The sequence below is a fragment of the Trachurus trachurus genome, assembly GCF_905171665.1.
Source record: "Trachurus trachurus genome assembly, chromosome: 5".
Classification (NCBI taxonomy): Eukaryota; Metazoa; Chordata; class Actinopteri; order Carangiformes; family Carangidae; genus Trachurus; species Trachurus trachurus.
The window spans coordinates 28165722-28190613 of record NC_139896.1 but is presented as its reverse complement, the minus strand read 5'-3'; the positions used below and the strand labels follow the sequence as shown (position 1 = coordinate 28190613).

The 24892-nt window shown below is 39.9% G+C and overlaps 1 protein-coding gene across 11 annotated transcripts in view; it reads left to right on the top strand.

Moving 5' to 3' along the window:
• Positions 1–24892, top strand: part of LOC310985773 (calcium-dependent secretion activator 1-like) — a gene marked incomplete at both ends in the record, with an annotated part of 71873 nt that overhangs the window by 3500 nt on the left and 43481 nt on the right. For all 11 annotated transcript variants that reach the window (XM_083971423.1, XM_083971432.1, XM_083971429.1 and 8 more), the window contains 2 exons: positions 12261–12374; positions 14948–15280. In XM_083971423.1, coding sequence (XP_083827549.1) covers positions 12261–12374; positions 14948–15280 — 447 coding nt within the window. The remainder of the gene's footprint in view (positions 1–12260; positions 12375–14947; positions 15281–24892) is intronic.

Here is a 24892-nt window from a genome sequence, read left to right as displayed (position 1 = left end):
CCAACTGTTCTTATTTAATGAAGATTTGAGCATTAAAGTCAAAGAGAATCAGACATCAAACGACCAAAATTAAATCTGATAAGTCACCTTTTGTAGATCATAATGTGGATTTCTTTTCAATTATAAATTACGATGCCCCAAAGATAATCTGACCCAATCAACAGATCGGCCAGCAGGTTTGTTTAACAGAGCGCCTCTGGCCTCAATAGTTGCTATACATTACTCTGTTGATATTCTGAAGGAGTGCAGCTGTGAACTGTGCAGCAGGGTTTGTGATATGAATGTAAAACAGACTGTGATACAAATTAAACTGATTGATAATTGGATGAAGTTTGCCTCATTGGTGTTTACTTCTGAGCCTGGCAAAGAAATGTGGGTGTATTACCAGAGTTAGTAATCATTGTTAAGGCTTACAGAGTGTGAGATACAACTGATACCAAGTAAAACCAAAGGTGGTACTAAAGGAACCAATACAATTTACAAAGGCTTAATGTGTGAAGAGGGGGGAAACAAAAACAAAAACAAAACAAGAAAACAGACAGTTTCAAATTATAGTTACGCAGTGACACTAGAACAAGGATCTTTCTTTGGTTTAAATTGAATTGTCAGTGGAGACAAAACATTGAAAAAAAGACATTAAATGTATCCTTTAGAACGTGAAATTTACACTTACATTTTCTCATTTAGCAGACAAGAGCATCCAAAGCAACTTACAATTGTGGCCATTTGAAATATTCTCTCTGAAAGAACGTAGAAAAAGTCAACAAAAGACAATTAAACATCTAATTCAGGCTTTTAACAAAACCATTCTCCCAACATTTTTTGTATGGACCATGTTTTCAGATTTTTTAGTTGTTACTTTCTCAGATTTCCCCTCATCAAAAGGTTTGTGTTTGGAACAGCAGTGTGTGTATAAGTGTGTGTGTGCGGGCTGGGGTGCATTCTCTCCGGTGGCCGGCACATTCCTGTAAATAGCAAAGTAACTTTCCACCATAAACAAAAAAAAATACACCCAAATTAGTGCAGACAGGTGCAAGTATTGATATTTTATTCTGAGAATCGATTCTAAATCGGACCTGTTTGGTTACTGGAATATCGATACACACAACACGAACAGAGTCTCACCAGGAAAACAAAAAACAAACATGGCAGCTCTGTGAAATATTGTATCTGAACAAAACCGACACACATACAAGGTTGCAGGTGGATATATCTATTCAATCTATGCTGAGTAATATGAGCTTTGACAATGACTGTGGCATTTGAGCCGTTTGATAATGGACAGGAATAACACTGAGATGTGAGGAGTAGAAGAAGCAGAGAGGGGTAAAACTGACATCATTGGAAGAGGCATGAGTAAAATTAGCAACATTAAAAAATTGATAGGAACACACTCTGGTGCAGCAGGTATCTTCAGGAAGAGCGAACATGTTTGTTGGCTGCATGGTTTTAAAAACCCCGTAACGTCTAAAAAACCTCTTTTACGTAACTGGAAGTGGGTGTTGTCCACTCTCTCCCCTCCACACCCTGAAAGACATCAGGAGACACTTTGTAGGATGATGTTTGAGCGATGAACGCATAGATCCAGAGAGCCGAGACTGAACTGCTCAGGCTCATTATGTCCATGAAACACACATTTCATGTGCACAAAAGAGAGCGGCAGCAAATGGAGTGCTGAAGTATGACACTGAAATCATTTGCATTATTATGTAAGATCTTTAAATGGTGCTCTGCCTGAAAAAAAAAGACATCCTTCGACAATAAAAGGAGCTCCGGAGTGAAAGCTTTGAGTCGACAATAAAACATGCCAATCAGCTGATGCTGAAAAAAAAAATGTTTGTCTCTCTCATGGAGTGGCAGATGCTTTAGGAACACTTGTGTGAAGAATGAAGGTGTTCATCAGTGGTGTGGACATGAGAGCCGTTTCAAAAAGGGGTGACAGCTGAAAAGCAGCAGGCGAAATACCCCTTCGCCCACAATCTGTGTAGCAGTGCGTAACATATCGCGGCTTCACAAATTAAACATCTCCTCTGTCTGCATAGCACCAAGAGGGAAAGCTGAGATCTTATTTTTCAGAATACCAGCAACAGCATCTCTTCCCCAAACGTTTGACTACTTTGAAAGCGGCAATCACAGTCAGGATCACAGTGACTCATATTTTCCTCCTATTTGAATAATCCAGTAGTGTGACTTGATAAACGGTACACAGGGCAGTCATGTACTCACAGACGTCAACCACAGAAATGCAAATGTTCCAGCAGCACTGGGTGTCTGTGTATGTGTGGATGTGCAGGGTTTTTATGTTTGAAGGGAGCATGGTGTACGGGATTATTGCTCATAAGAGGCAAAGTTGTATCTGTGATCTGGCTTGAAAGCAACATCTCACTGGAGTCGTTCCTCCTCAGCACAGTATGTACTATGTACTGGTTAATCACATCTGAACCTGTGTCCTCACACAGTAATCCGGTCCGTCTTCCAATGCACCATCTTAATTTGAGTAGACAAATGTCCATCATCCACCATTTGTTCAATCTTAATCCTGGAGGCATAACACAAGATGATCCCTAATTTCTGCCTGACACCGTCTTTGGACATGATGACACAAAATTGTCTGCTTGAAGACGGTTAGTGTGTCTTCATAATGAATGTATGGATGGAGACAGATTAATCTGCAGAGCTCCTGTCATTTTTTTTATTGCTGTGTAAGATATAATCCCTGCCCCCAATGCTTCACATTAGTCATACTCACAGAATCATACATAGAGGAAAAAGTGGACATGAATGCTGGTTTAAACAAAGCAGAGACATGAGGACTCAGCAGCAGCAGTGGAAAAAGCAGGCACTATATCGTTTTTATTATGATTATAATAAAATCCCGAAACCGACAAGTATTTTCATTAGAAATTGTGTTTTCTTAATCACTGAATTTGGTCAATAAAACACCTCGATTAATGCAAAATCATCATTAAAATATTCAATTTAGTGTTTACAAAAAAAAAAACAGCATGCTTCACATTTCAGCAGCCAAAAGCGGTGGCTTGATTTTTTTGGCATTTCTTACTTGAATAAAATGAGTTAAATTATCCAACAAAAAAATAGTTGCCAATTCATTTTCAGTCAATTGACTAATTGATTCCTGGACTCGGGAACCAGAAACCATTAGAGTGGAGCTGTGCGGGAAGAAATCGTCTGAGAGCCAGATTTACTTCCTATTGATATTAACGCTGCAGTGATTAAAATATCTGTACCCAAATAGGAGCCAATCAGAGAGTGCTCCGCTTGAACAATGCTAGCGCCTACACGCGCCTGTGCTGTGTTGACATATTCATTAAAATGCTCCCCTCGTTCACTCAGACACATCAGGACATCTACATGCATCAAACTGTGGAGTAAAAAGAAAAGGAAAATTCTAATTCAATCAGCCTTCATTATCACGTTTCTGTTTCTTTTCTTACCCTGTAATTGTGACTTTTTTTTTCTCTTAATCACGAGATAATTTTCTTTACTTATAATTAAAAGAAAACTGAGTTATAATTATGAGGTCCGGAAGTTATAATCACTTATACATGAAAACTTCTGTAACTTCTCTTTGCTGAATACAGTGTGTGGCGGTACATCATCATCACGCTCTGGAAGTCATAAAGGCAGGCAGCTGCCGGTGGTCGATGTGTTTGTTCTGTTAGGTTGAACCATATGAAAGATCACTACAGAGGGAAAATTACTCCACCAGGAAAAGAAACAGTGGACGGAGGCAGACAGAGTGAGGGAGAGAGAGAGATTAGTAGTGATGACGTTCCACATTAAAGACAGAGACGGGGGTAAGAGCTATAGCTGGATCATTACTGCTCACCTCTGTTGAACCTCTCTTTACCTCTTTCACTGAGGCATAAAGAACACTAACAGCAGCCTGGAGCCGACATGATGATGCACACCAGGTAGACACTCTGAAGTTTCTGCCCTGTGCTTTTACTGGCTTTACATGCTCCTGTGCCACGTCCTTTTCAAGAGAGACTGGCACCATATACCTCCGGTCAAACAGCAGCTCTGAAGCCGTCTGCATGTGGCCTTAAATCATTGCTCTGATCACAATCATTGATGTCACATAGAGGTGGTCTCAATAAATTAGAATACGACTGGCAAATAATCAGTTCTCTTCATGATAGTGTAGCCTACTGAACCAGATTAAAGGGATATTTCAACATTTTGGCTAATTCACCCTATAGTTATAGGAGTAGGTTCATTACATTTACAGTATTTGTCGGTGCAAGCTGTTTTTAGATCGGTGGGGCAGAGATGTGAGCTCTGCACTGCGCGCAGTATTTCCAGGCTTTCCCTCATCAAACTCATCAAATGCACAATCCAACAACTCCAAAACACTGTTGTGGACAAGTTGTGACCTGCACATTCACCACGCTATAAAATAATAATGGAACGTTACGAGACTGAGTTGTTTTTGAGGCAAATACGTAACCGAAACTACACTCCAGACACGGCTGCTGAGCAGAGTTACTTAAAAAGCGCAAGTAGTTCAGAGTATTTGCTTCATGTGTCGTAATGTTACATAATCATACATTATTATTTCATAGCATGGTGGACAAGTTGTGACCTGCACATTCACCACGCTATGAAATAATAACAATACGTTATGCGCATGAGTCAAACAGTAATCGCGCACAATTGGGCCTAGATCGCAAAGAAGGGCTGGTCTTGGCTTGCGTCCATTTGAGCCCTGGAGCGGTTAGTTTGCAGTGAGAACGTAATCGACTCAGCAATCGACACAACTGACTTAAAAAAAAAAAACTAGCCACAGACACACTGCTGATGTTCCATGGTTGTTTTTTTCCCCAGGTAAACTCCTCCTTACAGGTCAGATTTCTGACCAATGAGAGAACAGTTGGCATTTTGGACCATTTGGGAAAAATGCAACAATTTGTTTCAGACCCTGAATCAGAACAAAGCAAAAAAAACAAATTTATGTCTGAATTTTGGGTTTTCATTAAATGTAAGACAATCATTACAATTAAAAGAAATAAATACATGAAATATTTCAGTGTGGAATGAGTCTATATAGTTTCACTATTTGAATTGAACTTTGAATTGCACCTTTTCACATAGACAACAAGAATATCTGAGACAGAAACAGGTCAAATTACTTTTATCACCTCTTACTACTTGTTTTTAATGTTAACTTCATACTAACTCTACAAACATGTTTTATTAACAACACAACCCTTAAATATTCCCATCTACTTTGTTCCCTGTTACACCCTGAAATATTTGTGAAGTGTTACTAAATGCTCAAAAGTCTGATTAATGTAATCTGTGTGATCTGTTCTCACTGCATCTTTAACTGAGACATAAACCCACCGAACATCAACCAAGACCAACAGACAGGCACAAAGGAATAAATATTTGAGATGAGCACCTTTAAAGGCAGAGAGAGAAGCGCGAGAGCTATCGACTAGTCAGTGAAAGGAGGAAAAAGACAGAAAGTGATTTGTGATGGGAGGTTAGCGGGAGAGGATTTATGTCTTAGACTCTTGATGAGAGTAATGCACCAGCAACGGACAGAGACACCAACCCACAGTCAGCTTTATATCCTCCACAGTGTGAAGTAGCATTGCAGCACTGCAGTGCTTTTTATTATGAACCGAAGCTAGATAAAACTCTCTCAAAACCACACAGGGCATGAATGCAATCGAGATTTTAAAAAAGAGGAATTATTATCATCATTTAAAAGGAAAAACAGCCTTAACCTTCACACGGTGCAATTATGAAATTTGACCTACTTACCACAATACACTGATGTACTGCCCATCCTTAGCTAGGCCTTTACAAGAAACCATTTTTTCCACTATAAAATTGTATTTATTAAATGAACTGGGTAAAAATACAACTGAATGGTTCTAATGTCAAGTTTGCGGTGGGATGAAAACCATTGAAAGCATTGATTATTGTTTTGGACCAAATTTATGCAAATTGTCCCATTGATTTGATCCTCTCAATGTCGATAGCATTTATGTTATATTAGGCTAAGGGCTTATTTTCACCTCAGCAATGTAATGAGCATAATGAGGAACCAGCTGAGCTGTATAGCAGCTGCCAGTGAGTTGGTGGTGTGATAATGGATGACTGTAACAAGAAGGGGCTTAGCTGGTTGTGAACACTGTGTTCTACTGTATATATCAGCAGTGCCACTGCTCCTGAATGTGACAACAGTGTGGAGACTGGTTATACAGAGCCAGAGCTTCCTGTTTTGTCCTGGTTTGCCGTGTGTCAGGTTCTGTCTGCAGTGTATACACCTGACTGTTGACTAACCCTGGCCAAGTGGTATTTACTCACACAATGCTATGTGTGTGTGTTCTTCAGGACAAACCTATGAGAACACGTCTGGTCGGGGGATAATAGCCTGTGCATCTGTCTTTGTATAATTGTAGTTTTGTGACTGCAGTCACTACATGATGCCGGTGTTTGGTGTTTGATGAAGTCTGTTGCTGGTAGATTTTGTGCAGCTGTCAGGCAGCGCTCGGTCCCGTACTCCTGTTTGCTGTTTACTCAGATGTGGGCTGGTGGTGTCATCTGCAACATGAATAAAGTGTGCTTTTGTCTAGTGAGGGGATTCAACCATGTTTGCTAAAAACCAACATCAGCATCGGAAACAGCTCTTTCCAGAGCAAACACATTTATGGACAATAAGAACATTAGGCTGGCGCATGGCAATCCTTTTTATCATTTCGTACATTTGATGTCATGAATATAGTTTATCCTCCATTTCTGACGTTAAGTCTCTTCATTCTATATGACATAGCACGATTTAATCAGCATTTTTACATTTTGATAAATGTATAATTTTGCTCCACTTTTAAAGAGACATTTATAAGTGTACTTAGCAATGCTCACTGCTAAAAACTGCACATCTAAATTATAGCCATTTAATTTCACAAAACAACTTAATTTAACTTCCCTTTTTGATGTTATGTAACTTAAGTTGAGGAGTGAGTCAGCACAGCAGAGGCTTTGCTGCGCTGGACTACGATACAGTAGCCTCACCATATACTGCATTCAATTAACTGATTACTGCACTCATCACAAAACTGCAAAGACAGCTAATATGTTATATATCCCACAAGCCATACTGATGAAACATTTCTAAGAGACAAGAATGATATTGGGATGACTAGCCATTATGTTTAATCATACAATGATTGTTATGCTCTTACTGTTGGTGGTTTAGCCTTTTGCTGTACCATGCATCCTTCTTTATACACTATTGTTATTAGTATAATAATATTATTATTTTATTGACTGATACAATGCCCCTATTGTAACCATTCTTCAATTTACAAAGTTGCTTTTAGTTTATCTATTAAAAAGCTTGCTTTTAGTTTTTTCCATTAAAAAGCTAACAGTATTGCTCTATTGTATGTGACAGACATTTGTAAAAAAAAAAAAAAAAAAAAAAAAAAAAAAAAAAAAAAAAAATCACCTAATGCATAGACTTTCTACTGCATTTTAGAAAACAGGACAGAGCAATATGGAGAAATCTTTTCTGGATCACTGAAGAATCACTAAGGGCAGCTTACATTTTACAAGCCATGTGCCTGAGGGGAGCTTAATACTAAGAACCTGTGTTAGGGGCTCAATGGGCTCAAAGATGCAGGACGGTTGTAAAGCTGACAGACTTTTACTGCACGCAATAACGACTGTTTATCTCTGATAGTCACTATTTTTTTTGTGGTATCTATTAAGGACAGAAATAACAAAAAACAACATATATATACAGTATATATATATACACACACACATTTATTTAGTTTTTAATTAATGATTATTGATCATTTATATTTCAAAGCAACTCCAGCTACATGGTCAAACTATAAACTTCCAATCCATAGTGGTTTTGATTTGTAATGTATTTACTGTATATCAAGCCAATACAGTGTGCACATCTCCTCTATTGATATGTTCAGGGTGATTAATGTCACTGCCTCCTTCATTGTGAGCCAATGAATCAAAGTGTAACACTGCAATCTTGATAAGAGCCACAGAGAGAGAATCAATACCAGTGAAGCAGGAACGCATGTCTTGGGAGTCTGGCTATACTGATGAAAATGGAGGCATTTGTCTGTCATCCATCACCTAGGTAACTAATCAGCACAGTCCTCTAATCAGCGGTGAAGTGAAAAGTACGCAGAACTGGAGCTCACAAATACTTGACACAATTGAGGCATTACGTGGTGACAAAGTGGATACCTAATACCTGTTTTAGTGCTTTGTGTTGTACTTCAGTGCCCCCCCACCCCCCACACACACACACATACATTTATCCTACATCTTCATCTTTACTAACAATAAGTGAGGATTATCTGGTTATCAAAACAGAAATTGATGTTTTAGTTTTGATTACAGGTCCTCACTAATGTACAATTAAACGGTCTAAATGATTATTTAATTAGTTGACCATGATTATTTAATTAGTTGACCATGATAATATTAATCAATATTTTGACAATGATATGTCAAGCAAAAATGAGCTGATTAGGCAATTTGCTGTTTTTTTTGCTGTTTGTTGACCACCTGGATTGTCATTTAAACAAATCAAGTTGTTGGAGAAATTCATTTTAACAGTACCTCAGTTTACCAGTATTTGGTTGTATTCAGGAAACCTACAGTGTGTGTGACCTCGGATATGTGCTTTGGCCTAAAACATTGAGTTGGTGTAGTTAAAAACTGTTGCCAAGGGTCCAGCAGCCGCTCAACAGAAACCACAGGCTTCATATTTTCCCTTTTATAATAGTTGTCATAATAAATAATAAATGTATTCTCTTGAGAAAAGGAAAGGACACCCTCATACATGAATGTATCACATATATGTATGTATGTGTATATATATATATATATATATATATATATATATATATATATATATATATATATATATATATATATATATATATATATATATATATATATATATTTGTATATTTATACACATATATCAGTGAGTGTCTACTGAATAACAGATATAATGCATATAATGCAATACAGTTCAGCAACACCACAAATGACATCCTTCAAAATGATCACATAGTTGAATCAGTCCTTTTCTGATTACAAAAATATTTAGCATTCTAACCCCCATGGTGGTAGATTTATTGTAGCACTGTTTATGTGTGTGTATTAAAATGCCAGCTGAGTTCATTTCACCCTATCACTTTCAGAAATGGAAAAGGACATGTCTGTTGACTTGGGCCTCCGAGTGTCCCCACAGAGCAGACTGATTTGCATACTGGTGTTAATATTAACATTTCTTGCCTCAGGACATTCCTTGAACACCATGGTCTATTAAAACATGCAGGGATGTTCCACACGTTCCCTTTAATCTCATGTCTAGCTGTTGCCAAGATAGGAATAAACCTGAAACCTTGAAAGACAAGCACAGGTATTGATCTCAGATGTTGATATGCTGTTATGAGTTGTAAGTGGATCTTTTATGTTTGGACATTGAGTGGTATGTCATGCTGAGATTCACTCTACCAGGAGAATCATACATTGGCTGAAAAAGGTGAAATAATTTATGACATTTTGAGTGTCTTTTATTTCTATTTACCACCAATGGGTAGGCCACCTAATCCTCAGCCTCCAATGTGCGAGTGTTTTTTTTTTAAATATTACACTTTCATATTAGACAAATATTTTACTTTATCTCTAACAGAGAAATATTACGTTACATGATCCTTGTTTTCTGAGCAGTACCGATGCAGTGCTGGGGTAATAGGATGGACGTGCAGATGGTGTTGAGATTGCCTCACAGGCACATGATAAGTGGTACTTTTCCATCACAATCCCACACCAAAGTCTGTCACTTGCAACATGAGAGTGAGCGCTTGCAGACATTCTACCAGCGGGTCCCTCTGCCTGTTTGTTACATACAACGGCTTGAACTGTTAAGATTGAAGGCAGTTGTCAGGGGAAGACAGTCAGTCTATTGACTGTTGGGTCACTGACTCTGTAACCATATGTAAAATCAATCCAAGGACGTGTAGACCTGAGTGAGGATCGAAAGTGAAACTAGTGGAGAGGAAGCATCACACATGTGCAATGCACTATATATCATGCAAACAATGGTGATGATGATGCTAGCATGTTAAGCATGTTTAACCTTCTTCTTGTGTTAGGGTTGCCACTGACCCGTTTTTAGGTTTTAAATGCATAAAGGTACCACATAAATTTGTTTATTGCATCAAGGCTTTTTGACTTTGTCAGGAACCTATAACAAAATAAAACAAAATATTTTTTTTCACAAAATTCTAAAATGCTCAGGTATTTGTGTTGTCAGGGTCGGTTGCGACCCGGGTTAATCTCAATCTTTCCTTTATTGTTATAACGATAAGAATAATAATGAGAGTTAAAACTAAAAGCATAAGTGCAAAACCAAGCTTTTCATGGACAAAGAAGGAAAACAACGTAACCAAGAGATGAGAAACAAATGGGAGGATAACTAATTGATTTTAGACTAGGGTCAAAACCGACCCTAACACAAGAGATGGTAGCAGAAAGCTAACAAGAGGAAGGTTAAAATTAAGTCAAGGGGTATACTGACAAAAAAGGCAGAGGGCCCCACACCAGAAATACTAAAACAAACATTTTCATGCATAAGGAAGCCTAACAACAACGTAACCAAGAGAAGAAAAACAAATGGGATGAAAAAAAAGTTTTTAGTGTGTTTTACAGCTGATTTAAGACACAGGTCAAAACCGACCCTAACACGAGATAGCAGCAGAAAGCTAACACAAGACGAAGGTTAATCATGTTTAGGCCACTATTTTGTTTGCATCTTAGCAGCTGTGCTAATTTGCACTGAACCTTCCTCATGGTGACCCGAGTTCTAAAGTTAAATGTAATTAATTCATCATAAAGGAGACATGAATGTTACTCACTGTTACTCGATTATTTCTCACAAAAACAAAAACAAAAATCTACTTGCTTAAAACAGTCATGTGATCACCAAAGACTCTGGGATTCATTGTGACCCATGTAACATTCTTTCAACACATAAGTAAAAACTAAACCCTGGCATTACCGCTATCATGGTTAAAAATGAATGCAATTTTGTGTTTTTCTTTTTACAATGTGCAACTGAGGCTTGGAAAAAGTCCAGTTGAGTGATATTCCTTTATTTGTGGAAGATGCCGTCCTTTTGTCTTCATCAGACCATGACCTACAAAGTCCACTGGAGCAGTTTGCAATTGAGTGTGTAATGTGGTGGGGTTGGTGGATCGCTCCCTTCAGGTTAGGGAGGGGGAACAGTGGAAGAGTTGAGTTTTTTCATGAGTGATGGTAAAAAGGATTGTAGGATTGAATCAATATTGACCAGCGCTTAGGGGGCACCAGTTCCAGAAATTCAGACATGAAGACTTAGCAGTAAAGACAGAGCTGAGGTATGAAGAAACGCTTTCAGCTGAACTATGGCATGTCTGATTAGCAGCTAAATGAATAAGCAAAGACAGTGATAGCAGTGATTTCAGAGGACCTTATTATGGAGATGCTGCTTCTTGAGAACCTCGAGTGCGACCAGTTGATGCGACATGAGCACTTAGAAAGAAGAGAATACCTAGTCACCTCCCTTCAGAGGTGTTCAAGTCCTTCTACAAGCTAACACTAGTCCTGGAACAGCTGACATTAATTCTAGTCACTGAAGGTAAAGTGGGCTTGCATAGTATACTATCATGAAAATCTAAATTGCACCACCACAATCTCACTTTTGTTTACATCTGTCTCTGTAAGACCATGTGAGGTGGTGCACTGTTTCCCCGATTGCTCCCTAATCTTAATAATAATAATAATATCCCATGGTGTGTGATGCTCTCTTATTTTCCAATCTTGCAGTGTGTGCATATTTTTAATTACAGAGGAGAGTTTTTGTGAAGTTTCTCCTTATGTGCGTGATGCAACCCAAAATTGGTCAGGATTATAAAGCTCCTGGCGTCTGAGCCCGATTTAAAAGGGGATGCAAAGGTAGACTCTGGAAACACTGGAGGGATTACATCTCTTGGCCGGCCTGAGAGTACTTAGTGTTTCCCCTAGAGGATCTCAAGGAACTTTCTCTGGGAAAAGGATGTTTGGGCTGCGCTGCCTTCCCTAGAATAAGCCGTTCAAAAATGCGTGGATGTTACTTCTGCTTGAACTAACTTGTGCTTCTTTAGACACATTTTCCGATTCTGGTTTTAACACTGAGGTGTTTGCACTCTTTTCCACAGATAACCAAGCAGCAGCTTCAGCAGACCAAGGATCGTTTCCAGGCCTTCCTCAATGGAGACACACAAATTGTGGCTGATGAGGCATTCATCAACGCCGTGCAGAGCTACTATGAGGTAGGAACTCGGCATAACCATAGCAGCACGATTACAGCCTGAATCATTTTGTGACTCAGAGACATGAAGCTGTAAAATCAGTCACTGAGTGTGTGGAACATAAATGTCATATACATACTATAACTCTGCATTTCTGGCTTTTCTCACTATAAAAATGCAGCTGAATATTCATAAACCATCCACTTTGACTAACCCTAAACCAATTTTATGAAATGTTATCCAGGGCCACAGGATATATATTTTTGTGTATGCACCATTTCCCCTGGATCACTTTTGCAGCCATCCTGAATCAGTAAATGGCCAGCTTTCCATCTAAAAAGTCCAAAAAGCACTAAACAGTCCTGTTGCTATTCCGTGTCAAAATGCTTGCATTCAGGTGGCTGAGTGGTAAAATGGTGGCTGAAGCTTTTTCACTGTGCAGATTATGAGTCAGACCGTGCGGCTGACACAGCCATCTTTTCCAACCTCGCTATTCAATCTGCAGATGAAAAAGTCATTATTACCATGCATGCGGTACAAAAGGCACAGCAGATAGCGGGATACGTTAAAGGCCAAAGCCGTGATGGAAAAACAAGCGTAGCCATTATGAAAAACTGAAGGATGAAATTGGAACCATTGGGAACAGATACACAGACTGCTGCAGAAGTTAATTACAGGATGACCTCTATCAAGTTTATGATATTTGGTGTTAATGTGAAATACACTAGGTTTAAGGCTGAGTTTTTTTTTTAATGAACAGCAGAGGGCTTTAACAATCTGTATGTATCTTATTATTTTTATGATGCTCACTCACAGGCAGAAAAAGGCTTGTCTGTGAGTGAGTGTGGTGTAAAAGTTTCATCCAACCATCACCAGTTTCTTACCAAAACCTCTGCAAACATACTTCATAATGCCACACATGGATGACATAGCCAGAATTTCCATTTGCTCTACTTCAGTCCTGTCACTTTCTAATGTAAAAAAAACAAAAAACAAAACAAATTCTACCCCTGAGATTAGCTCCATGATGATGTCTAATTTTGGAATGTCATCTCTGTGAATTGAAGACAGTGAACCTATGGGGCCACTTGACAAGATCTGTGATTGTGGCTGTTGGACAAAGAATGCTTTAAAGAAGTGTCTTGTTGTAATGATAATTATTGTTATTGCACTTGTGTGGGTAAGATGCTGTGTATGATCTCAGAATACTAAAACAACCTGGGGTACGTGAGTGGAAATGGAATCAATACGGCTCCTTTCTTGTTTTAAACAAGTGTGTTTGCTGGGGTTAAGTAAGACACAGATGACTGTGGAGAGACTAAAACCTTTATTTCTTTTCCACTTTTTTTAAACTTCAAAAACCTCATTATGTAAACATTATGCATCAGAGAAGTATGAACATACTACATTTTTACTTTATTTTTATGGAATAATGAGCACCTTGCCTGCACTATGTAGCATTTTTCTCATTATATCTCAAAATATATGGTCAATTAATTAAAACATATGCTAATTTCCTCATCCACTTAAAGTGGCATCTTTATGGAAACAGTGTAGGGCACTATCATTAGTGAAACTATAGATGATTATACTGCAGGTTGCTCTCCTCACTTTCTCTGGCAAAAGTGGCCCTGAATGCTGTGGTCAGCAAGAAACCAACACTTAGTTAACATCTTATTACTTTCAGCTGAAGAACCTTTGAACACAAACACACAGCCAATGACAGGGGAGTGTGCCGTTGTGCTGCAATGTTTCAGTACAGCAGCCTCTGCTCTTTAGACATAATGGATGCTAAGAACAAAACGTGACTGTCAAGAGTGACAGAACAGTTTGCAACACTTGCTGCTGTGACAATATCCCCTCGCCTGCCTCTGTCACTGCCCCACAGCCTTACAAGCTGTATATGCCTCAGATTGTCCTGTTGGATATCATCACAAACACAGCATTTGTCAGAAGGTCTCCTTTTGCTGACAAAGCAGACAGTCACTGTTGGAGACAAAATATTACTGAAAAGCTTGTCACCGCTGCATGTGGCAATGTACTGAAAACGGTCAGTTCAGTTGTCTTGAAATCTTTTAAATTCATTATTTAAAGGGGACATATGATAGAAATATCACTTTTTGAAGGCTATTTGGGTATTTGTCTTGCCTTCCGTCCCCCAAAATGTGAGACTTGACAAAAAAAAAAGAAGTAATTTTCAGGCTCCTGAGGTTGAAATCCATGTGATTTCACAAGCCGTTTCCTCAGTTGTCATCCAATGATGTCATTAGTTTTTGAATTTGCATAATACCACCCCTACCTGTGAGTATCTGTACCGGTAGAGGGGGCGGGGCAAGCAGTGGTTCATCTGCATTTAAAGGGACAGGCACTGAAACCAGCCGTTCTGAACAGGGCTGTTTTGAGAGGATGAAAAGAGCTGTGATGTTTGATCCTTGGGGTATTTTGACCAAAGCATGTCACAGACATGTCTTTAACACCTGGGAGCTATTTTAATTTGTGGAAAAGGGGCATAGTATGTCTCCTTTAAAATAAAAAGTGCTTTGTTAAAAACAAATGCTTAAACTACGTAGTAACACCGGTCTCTCACAATGTAGGTGTTCCTGAAGAGTGACCGTGTGGCTAAAATGGTCCAGAGCGGCGGCTTCTCGGCCAATGATTTCAGGGAAGTGTTCAAGAGGCACATCGAGAAGCGCGTGCGCAGCCTGCCGGAGATCGACGGCCTGAGCAAGGAGACGGTGCTCAGCTCCTGGATGGCCAAGTTTGACACCATCTACCGCGGCGACGAGGATCCACGCAAGGCACAGCAACGCATGACCGCCAGCGCGGCGTCTGAGCTCATCCTCAGCAAGGACCAGCTGTACGAGATGTTCCAAAACATCCTTGGCATCAAAAAGTTTGAGCACCAGCTGCTCTACCAAGCCTGTCAGGTGAGTGTCAATGAGCCGACAGATGATACATCTCACAACGAGGTTTTTACACTTGGTCCTAGCACTTGAGTGCTTATCCACTAACACTTGATTTTATCAGCAGTTTGAGTTGAGGTTGGTTACATTCTCTAAGTTTTCACATGACATATCTGTGTACATTTAGACCCTATATGCACCACAACAGCTGCATTATTTACATGCAAAGTTCACCCCAGACCAACTTTTGAGGTTGACCTTTCTGTGGCCTTATTGAGTGGATGTGGTAATAACCATGCTATGTCAAATTAAATACAGCTGACAATGTCATAATTTCTGCTGTTAGTTACATTAATTCAGTCAAATTCAGGCATCAGTTTGCCTTACATAAAATTACTGCAGTTACAGTAGTTCCCTGCAGCAAGAGATACAAGAGATACATTTGGGGAAAGGAGAGCTGTAAGAGCAGTGTCTACATATAATTTCAGGTGTTGGAATTAATTTCATTTGGTTCAGCACATTTTTGCCTTTTTTCCAACGACCTCCACATTCAACAGCAACACTCAAAAATGTCCAAAACTACCAATTCCTGTGAAAAACGGCCACTTCTGTGGGAAAAACTCAGTTGAGCCAAGTGCAAAAACTCAACTCAACATGTGAAAATAACGTTTTAAATGTGACATTACAATTTTAAATGTGCACATTTTGTTGGTATTTAAAGGGATAGTTCAACATTTTGGCAAATTGGCCCATTGCCATAATCCCTATAGTTTTAGGATTAGTTACTTTTAATTGTCGGTGCAAGCTATTTTTAGAACGGCCGAGCTGCTCAGAACTACGCTCATGGGATTTCTTGGTTTCCCTCATCAAACTCATCAAATACACAGTCCAACAACTCCAAAACGTTCTCGTGGACAAGTTGTGACCTGCACATTCACCACGCTATGAGATAATAATGGAATGTTACGAGACAGAGTTGTTTACAGGGTAAATTCATGCTGATGCGCGTTCCTGTCAGGGGCAGTTTTCCGGCAAGCAGTCTCTGTATTTTCCTTGAAAGCAACTCCGGCTTGTAACGTTCCATTATTATCTCATAGCGTGGTGAATGTGCACGTCACAACTTCTCCACCAGAGCGTTTTGGAGTGTTGGATTGTGTATTTGATGAGTTTGATGAGGGAAACCAAGAAATTCCATTAGCCTCCGTAGCATAGCTCTGAGCAGCTCGCAGCTCTACTCCGCCAATCTAAAAATAGCTTACACCGACAATTAAACGAACCTACTCCTAAGACTATAGGGATTATGGCAATGGGCCAATTTGCCAAAGTGTTGAATTATCCCTTTAACATGTCATGTAATGTCTTTATATGGAACTAAATCTACAAATGTATGTTGACAGTATATCCTTGATATATAACTCAAACAAGGCCAGCAATGTTTCTTTGATGGGGAGGTACGTAGAGATTGCAGGTGGATAATAGAAGAAGGCGGCATGTCAGACATAACTCTCCTTCCTTTGCTGTCCTCACGGCTTTACTGCTCTCTACGGGAGCGCACATACTGTAGCAGCACTAATGTATTCTTTCTTCAGCAGCTTGATTAAAAGTCTTATCACGGCAAGGATTTGGAGGACGCCTCCGACACATTTACATTTGCTCATCATTTAACGCATAAAAGAAACGTACCTCTTCATTTCATTTAGACCCAGCGGACACACCTCTTGGAAGTCAATGAGTTTAAAACGCAGAACTGTTTTGGAACAGGTGTCATCCCTCTTTTGACTTCTGAGGTATAAATCTGTGGAGGTGGCATGAGGTGCTGTTAACCATATTAGATTATTCAGAACTGCTCAAATGTCTCAGTTGGCAAAGATCAATAAAGGCTCTGTTCTGCAGAGTGTTCATTAGTTAGATGCCTCTAATGCTGAGGTGCAATACATCGCTATAGCCTCCAAGTCCAGTGTGCATTATTCCTCCCAAGCCTTTGAAGATGCTTAACCTAGTTTTTATGTGCTGGCAGCAGAGCTGTTACTGTAGTATAGGGTCAGAAATCTGCATGCAGAACATAATCGCATTTCCCTGAACAAAACCCACATTGAGCACTACAGAGCTCCTGAATAACATTGAACAGTCCGTACACCATTATAAAAGCATACATGCAGCAGAAGCCTATAGATGTCATGCTGTGGTTTAATGGTCCACAAATACAGTGCATGGTTCCAGCTCATAGTTGTGGAAATTTACATTTTTGTTGATGAATTTCTGTAACATACAGGAAAAAGATTTCTATTTTTTTTCCAGCTGCCTTCCAGCTGTTCTACGAGTTTCTTTGGCCTTAGAGTGGAGTTAAAGGGATACTTCACCCAAAATCGATAATTGAGCAATTTTCTACTCACCGTCATACCAAGGAAGGGTTTGGGAAACTTTCAGAGTTATCAAATGCTTTTGGAGTTCCGGGGGGGTCCGGCTGGCAACAGATTTTCATTATAATAGTGGATAGTGCTCACTTTTGAACTTTTGAGATTCACTGTGAGATGTTCGTTCATCGTTGTAAACCATTGGATGGTAAACACTGAAGAACATCTTGCAGCAAATCTTGCACAGCCACTGGAAGCTACTGCTATAATAAGGCTAAAAACAGAGATCAAATTAATTTTTTGCGAACAACTTTTTCATGTTGCGGCTTCAGGACACTTGAGTCAGTATACGGACGAGCAGTATGGAGGTATTTAGATGTTTCATAGTGTGTGTTTTAGACGATTGAAAAGTGAGCTCTATCCGCCGCCATTATATGAAAATCCGTTGCCATCCGGACCCCCCCTGGAACTCCAAAAGCGTTTTGATGACTCTGAAAGTTCTCCAAACCCTTCTTTGGCATGACGGTGAGTAGAAGATTGGTGAATTATCGATTTTGGGTGAAGTATCCCTTTAATCTTGGATAAATGACCATCAGATTAAGCTACCATTCCAACACATCATACCTTTTGTACCTGTAATGAACATACTGTATCAGACTCAGAGCATCTTCTCACTAAACAAACAAGTGGCCATACTGTACATTGCCCTCAATAAACATTAAAATCCTCACTGAAAAAGGCGCTAAGCCACTGGGATTTGATAAAAGGTCTTCATGGACTGTCTGGGATTCAGAGGCCATCCTCTTTTTTTAAGCTCTTATCATTGGGGATTTCCATTTTTTGCAGTTACATCTAAGTAGTAGAGAGGAAGCATTTGTCTATTTCTGTCTCATGCTGAAGTAAGAGCAGCCTCCGAAAATGACTAACAGACTGATTAGACTCACTGTTAGAGCCAGCGGTCAGACTCTGAGCATGCTCCGCTCTCTCATGGCTGCACAGTTATGTAGGTGTGGTGACAGCGAGCATGAAGAAATTGTGTTTAGTGTTTTGTCTGCAAAGACATAATTGTTCTAATTACAATAATGGAGCCTTGTGTTCAGTTTTCAAATTGCTTATAATAATATTTCTAAAAATAAAACAGGTTTATGTGATGTTGTGGTATATGATTCACAGTTTGCCTTAGTTTAAGTAAAAACATCTGTGGAAGAAAAATCAGTTATATAACTGCAGAGAAAAAGTAGATAAGCATGTGGGGAAAAATACATTCTTTCTATATCTCCTGAATCTTTAGATCAAAATGCCTTTGCTCTACATTTCTCAGAGTAGGCTACAGCAAATTCTCAGCAGTGAAGATCAGACGCAGCATGACATTAACCAGGCTCTCATTCAGTTTTGTGAAACAACTTAGGCTACACCAGGACAAAAGCTAAATAGACTTTAAACTGTTGTGTTTTGTGAGCAATGAGAGATACAACAAAAGGAATCTCAAAAGTTCTCTCAGAATTATTTGTTGTGATTTTACAGAGATTTTTTTATATAAATATATTTATAGGCCTAGCCTATTTGTCTTTGTTTTTACACAGTCTAGACTTAAGGTTGGTTTGACATAGTGGGTTCAATTTCAGCAGTCTTTTCATCTCTAATATAGCTATAGCTACTTAAAGTTTTATTATCACAGTGGCTCTGATAAACACACACACTTGGGTACAGCCTTGTTTTGCGTATTGTGTGTGCAGTGTGCAGAGTAGGGAACTACTTTACCTCAGCGCTGCACTGACGGACGTATCACTGGGGAGCAGAAGAAACCGCAAAGCCGCCACCGTGGTACCAGCCTGTTTGAACTGTCAGTAAACTGTCAGCTGCCTTCACATCCCGCAGACATAGAGCAGCATTGACATTTTTGCAATTTAGAGTCGAGCTCACGGCGACAAGTCGAGTGGAAGTCACTCTGACTGACCACGGGGACACGGGAAACGTCACTGCGTGATTAGGTCATAAAATGAGTTTTAACGTAAACCTGACGCACGAGAACGCTGAAATCATACTGCATTCACGCGGCCTCACGGGAAAATGGTGGAAAAGAACAGAGGAAGAAAAAAAAAGAAAAATCTTGATGTCATCTATCACAGGTCACAGCAGGTAAAAATATGACGTTTTTATTTGGTTCCCTGAAGTTTGCGGAGTGGTATTCTTGGTCCTACTTAGAAGCTAATGCAGCAACTGCTCATTAACATCGCTATTTTTTCGTTGTTCCAGTGTGACGTTTATTAACGACAGCTGTTCAGGTCTAAGTTATGATGCCATGTAAAGCCCTTTGAGACAAACTGTTTGTAAAAATGGACTATACAAATAAAATTGACATGCCTCAGGCATTTAACTTAAAAAATGTCTTAGGCCTATTATTTAAACTTAATTTATAGGCTAGTAGGCCTACATTATAGTGATTTACTGAATTGATTCGATTTGATTTCCGATTCGATCCAGTTTCATGTAGGTAGGCTACATTAAAATTTCACCCAAAAGCATAATGCACAATGATTTAACATGACCCACACAAGTAAACACAAAGTGACAAAGAGTGAAAATACAGTCATCATGGGTGATAATCCAAGTAGGCTACTGCAATCAATGTGTAACCAATATTTCAGCAGTAAATGGACAAAACAAAATGTAAAAAACAAACAAACATAAAATAAGGATTAAATCCCACACCGAGGTGCAGAGCCCCCCAGCCATGGGACAGCACCCCCATGGGTTAACCAGAAACAGCTCCCAGTGCAGGCCCCCATGAAGAAACACTGGAGCTAAAAACTACAGTGACATACAGTAAAAGATATGAAATAAAGTAAAATACCCATTATCTCACAAAATGACTTGAGATAATCTAAAAACAGCCAGATAATAGGCATTGAATTAAGCCTTATACTGTAAATAGAATAGCATAAAATAAAGATTAAATCTGATAAAAATGTTAAAAGAAGGATAAGATAAAATACTGTAACATGAAATAAAAATAATATAAGAGCATAAAAATAGTTAAAGAAATCAATTAAAATCCTGATTAATTGATCATTTTATTTATTTTATCAACTGTTGCTACAGGAAGTTGATGAACCACCCATAAAACCAAAACAGTGATCTCCAAAAAGTTTCAAAGGAGTCATATATCAGTGTTGTTACCGACAATAAAAATGATGAATAAGGATTTTAAAGCTTTACAAATTACCTGGAGAAAATATAATTATTTTCCTGTAGAATGACAGTGTTTTGGCAGCTATGCTTCAGGCTGATTTGTCCATAATGATTGTTTTGTACAAAATGTCAAAAAGAAAAAAATGATGTTTATCATAGTTTCCCACTGTGAAAGGATACATAGAAGGCTTGTTTTGATAAATTACAGTCAAAACTTGATTATACTCAGCTCATCGTCAGACATGCAGGAACAATTAATTAACTGTCAAATCAAACAGATTATTTCTCCATCTATCCACTAATCAATTCATCGATAAATCATTACAGCGCTTGGAATATTAACACTGATGCAGTTTGTCACGCTGAGGTTATAAATCATTGATATTTATTCACACCACTGGATTCGCACTAATTCCCTAATCTCAAGTGCTGGAAGTCAAAGTAAGAAATAAGCACATCAGAATGAGACTTTTCCCCCCAAAGAGTCATACTGTAAATCACGGCCTGCGGGCCTGCTGGACTGACAGACCATAGTCAAATCAGTGTTCGCTCTTGACAGACTTCGAAGGAACACCTCTTCCCTGTTCTTCTCTAATTTGTCTCGTCAGCAACTGTTAGTTGGGAAATGAGGCCTGAGCTCTTCCTGGTTTTAGCCTGTAGCTGATATAATTGTGTAATGGAGCTTCTTCGCTGCACACAGGATTGGAAGAGGATGAAAGCATTCACTGTGCCTGCCCAGCCACCTCTACAGAGAAAAGGCAGTGGTGCTGAAGGTGAAGGTTGACTGCGCCTGTCGAAAACTGTATAGTGTTTATTATAAGGTTAGAAGTAATAAGAATCTAGTTGTTGAGATTCCTGCCATTTATAAAACCAATATTTCCTAAAGCTGTCTTTAATAATGTTACAAATCACCTTGTTTAAACATTTTTTTCTTTAATCCTCTTAGTAAGTGATTTGGCTTTAGGCTAGCATGGCAAATGTGCTACCAAACAGTTGCCTGTACGTATATGCAGACAGTGGACACAGGGCCACATTAATATTTATTAGGAGTCGTGTTTCAGCTGACTTGACAGATGTAAATCCAATATTCACTCTCTTTTTAGCTCTGTTTTGGTTTCTACCGGCTCCTGGGGGAAATATCTGGTTCTTTTTTGCCGGGAAGCGCTCCACTACGTGTCCACCAGCTGGTTGCCACCTCTCAGATCTGTAGCCCAATTTTACTTACCCCCCTACAGGTCTATAAGAGCTTTTTTGGAAGATGAAAACATCTGGCAGCTGTGTCTGGACATGATGACTGCGAGGGGAGGGGGGGGGGGGGTGAACGAAAACAGTTTCGGGGCCATAAAAGCAAAATAACACCGATGCCCTTTAGAGCTGAAGAGATGATTAGAGATGATTCTCCCCGATGAGTGACCCTTTCATATTACGTAGTTGTCTGATATAAAGAAACTGATTTGCACAGCTTCAAACCAGATCAGAAGGAGACACAAAGCAAATCTGTCTGTCTCATCTCTCATATCGCCCCAATCTGGAATTAAATTCTACTGATTGGAAGCTGATTAAGATGTTGAGAGAGAGAGGGGGGGGGTTGGTACTGTACAAGCTCATGAGTACATTTTCTAATTAGCGTGGTTTGCGTGTCGCCCTCTTTTTCTCACACTGCACTCTTTTTATTAACACACACAGACACACGTAACAGTCACAAACAAGCGAGTCTAAATATAGACCGGCTGCTTTCCACTCTCCAGGTCTCATCCAGCTTAGATGCAGCCCTGCCCGCCGCCCCGTCTTTGTTTTCCACAAGAATCCGCCCCCTGGCTGGGGTTGTGCTGTCTGCTGCTAATGTCTCAGCATCCACCTGGGAACCTGTCATCAGCTGGGGCCCTTAACTACCAGCCCCGCTTCTGCTCCGTCACCTTTAACCTGCTGTCAACTCGGCTAACGCTGACGCAGCGTCACCTTTATTTAGCCGCGGCGCTCCTGTCGGCCGAGGTAACGCGGAATGAAACTCACCTTTTTTAAAAGCCGGTTTTGTTTCATATTAGATTACCTGTCCACCTATATCGCGCCTGGGCGCCATTGACAACAGTGACCTTTCAGTCGTGGTGGGCCTGGTAAGATTAGGGTGCTGTGGGGCTCGGTAGGAGGTGGCTGTTAGTTGACACATACACACACACACACACTGACCCACACAGCTTTGCTTCCTCCCACTGCCACGACGCATCTTCGCTTTTCACTCCCGTCGAGGCAGAGTTGGGAGTAATAGAAGAAACCGGCCCCATCCCCCTTCATATTACATGCTTCAGAGACACTCCTCTCATGTTAGCCATTTTGCAGACCAGCTGCAATCTGAACACAGTCACAATGAGCAGTATTAGCTTCTGCTGCACTGTTAAAGGTCCAGTGTGTACAGTAAAATGGGATGAAAACCGTGACATCCAGCGTTCAGATTCTACATTGCAGCGCTCACTCACCCCTCCTGTCGGCAAAGTGATGGTGGCCTTCCGCTGCCGTACAAACATGGTGGCGCAAGAAGGCGATACTCTCTAAAGCAAGACCCCTGCTATATGTAGATATAAAAGAAGAATTACAAGGCTACGAACACCAAACAGATTTTATTTTATAGTGATTATACACTTATACAAATATATCCATGGGTAGTATATTCAGATTTTGCCAATAAACCTTGCCAGTTATTACACACCCGACATTTAAATGTGATTAATTCATCATGCATCATGAACATAATGTTAGCCTACTCACTGTTACTCAAAGATTTCTTCTTGCGGCACAAGATTGCGACACTATAAGCAGTTCTAAGAGTTCAAATAAAACGCAGGATATAAAAATATCTCAACTGGCGCATCTTGATTCAGGTTTTAGGTCTGTTGTGTACATAGAAGAGACGGGAGGAGTGCAGGGTCAAAACACTGGTGGGTCAAGCTGCTGGATTTCCAGGCATGGCACCGACAGTACTTTTGGCATTGCTGGCGCCGCCTGCAACCCAATAGCGCCCAGAGCCGCGAGTGTTTAGACAGAGCGCAGGATCGTTAGCAGTGGTGTGTGTGTGTGTGTGTGGGGGGGGGCTTTCAGGCACAGCTTAGGCACAAATCACCCACAGTCATGGTTGCGTTTGAGTGCAGTTTTCTGCTGTCGGACATGGCAAAGAGAAAAAAAAGAGGAAGAAAAACTGCTGGTGAGACTTCTCACCACAGGATGCTCACCACTGTTAAAGTGTCACTGCGTGGCAGCACAGCACTGAGTACTACAGTGCTGCAGTTCTGCTGCAGCTGGTGGCAAAGTCTGATTATGTGCTCTACTAAACAGGAACTCTGGGTTATGTTGCAGGGTGGCTGTCCAGTGGCCAGCACTGGTAACACACAAGACTTGACAGTTCACACTAACTGTTCTCCATCTGAGAAGCCATCTGGTTGACATCATTTGATATTTTATAAAGAATTATTTTTTTTATCTTGTGTTCATGATCAGTAAACAGAATAGATGGGTGATGCAGGAAGAATCAATTTGAACCATAAAAAACGATTTCAATTCTTGTAAGATGAAGAAGCTCATCATTCCTTACTACGTCCATCAGTCCCTTTCTCCCCTCCATGTCCTCTAACCGACTGCTGCGTATTTTCTGAGAATCACATGACAAAGCTTGAAAAACAAGGCTCTTTAATGCAATAGGAGTGGGTGAAATACCATGAGACACACAGAGGTCGGCTCTGGTGCGTGGTTACAACAGCAGAGGACCAGAGGAGTTTAAAGCACTCTATCTGACAGAATCAGGTGCTCCACTGGACAGACAATGCAGATATAAAATAAAACCTAAAAACAAATCTTCCCAGTCACATCATGCTTCGTCTGCCCTCATGAAGGTTGACTCGACATCCTCACGGTTCTGTCCCAGGCTGTGTATAATCATAACATATAAAACAACACTTGCCGTCATCTTAGAAATTGTTTAAAAAACACAAACTTATTGTTGAGATGCAGAAATTTACAATAGAAATATAAACAATTATTAAAATAATCCAGTGACAGGTACACATGAATCACACTGGACTGCATCTCATCGTTTCTGCTC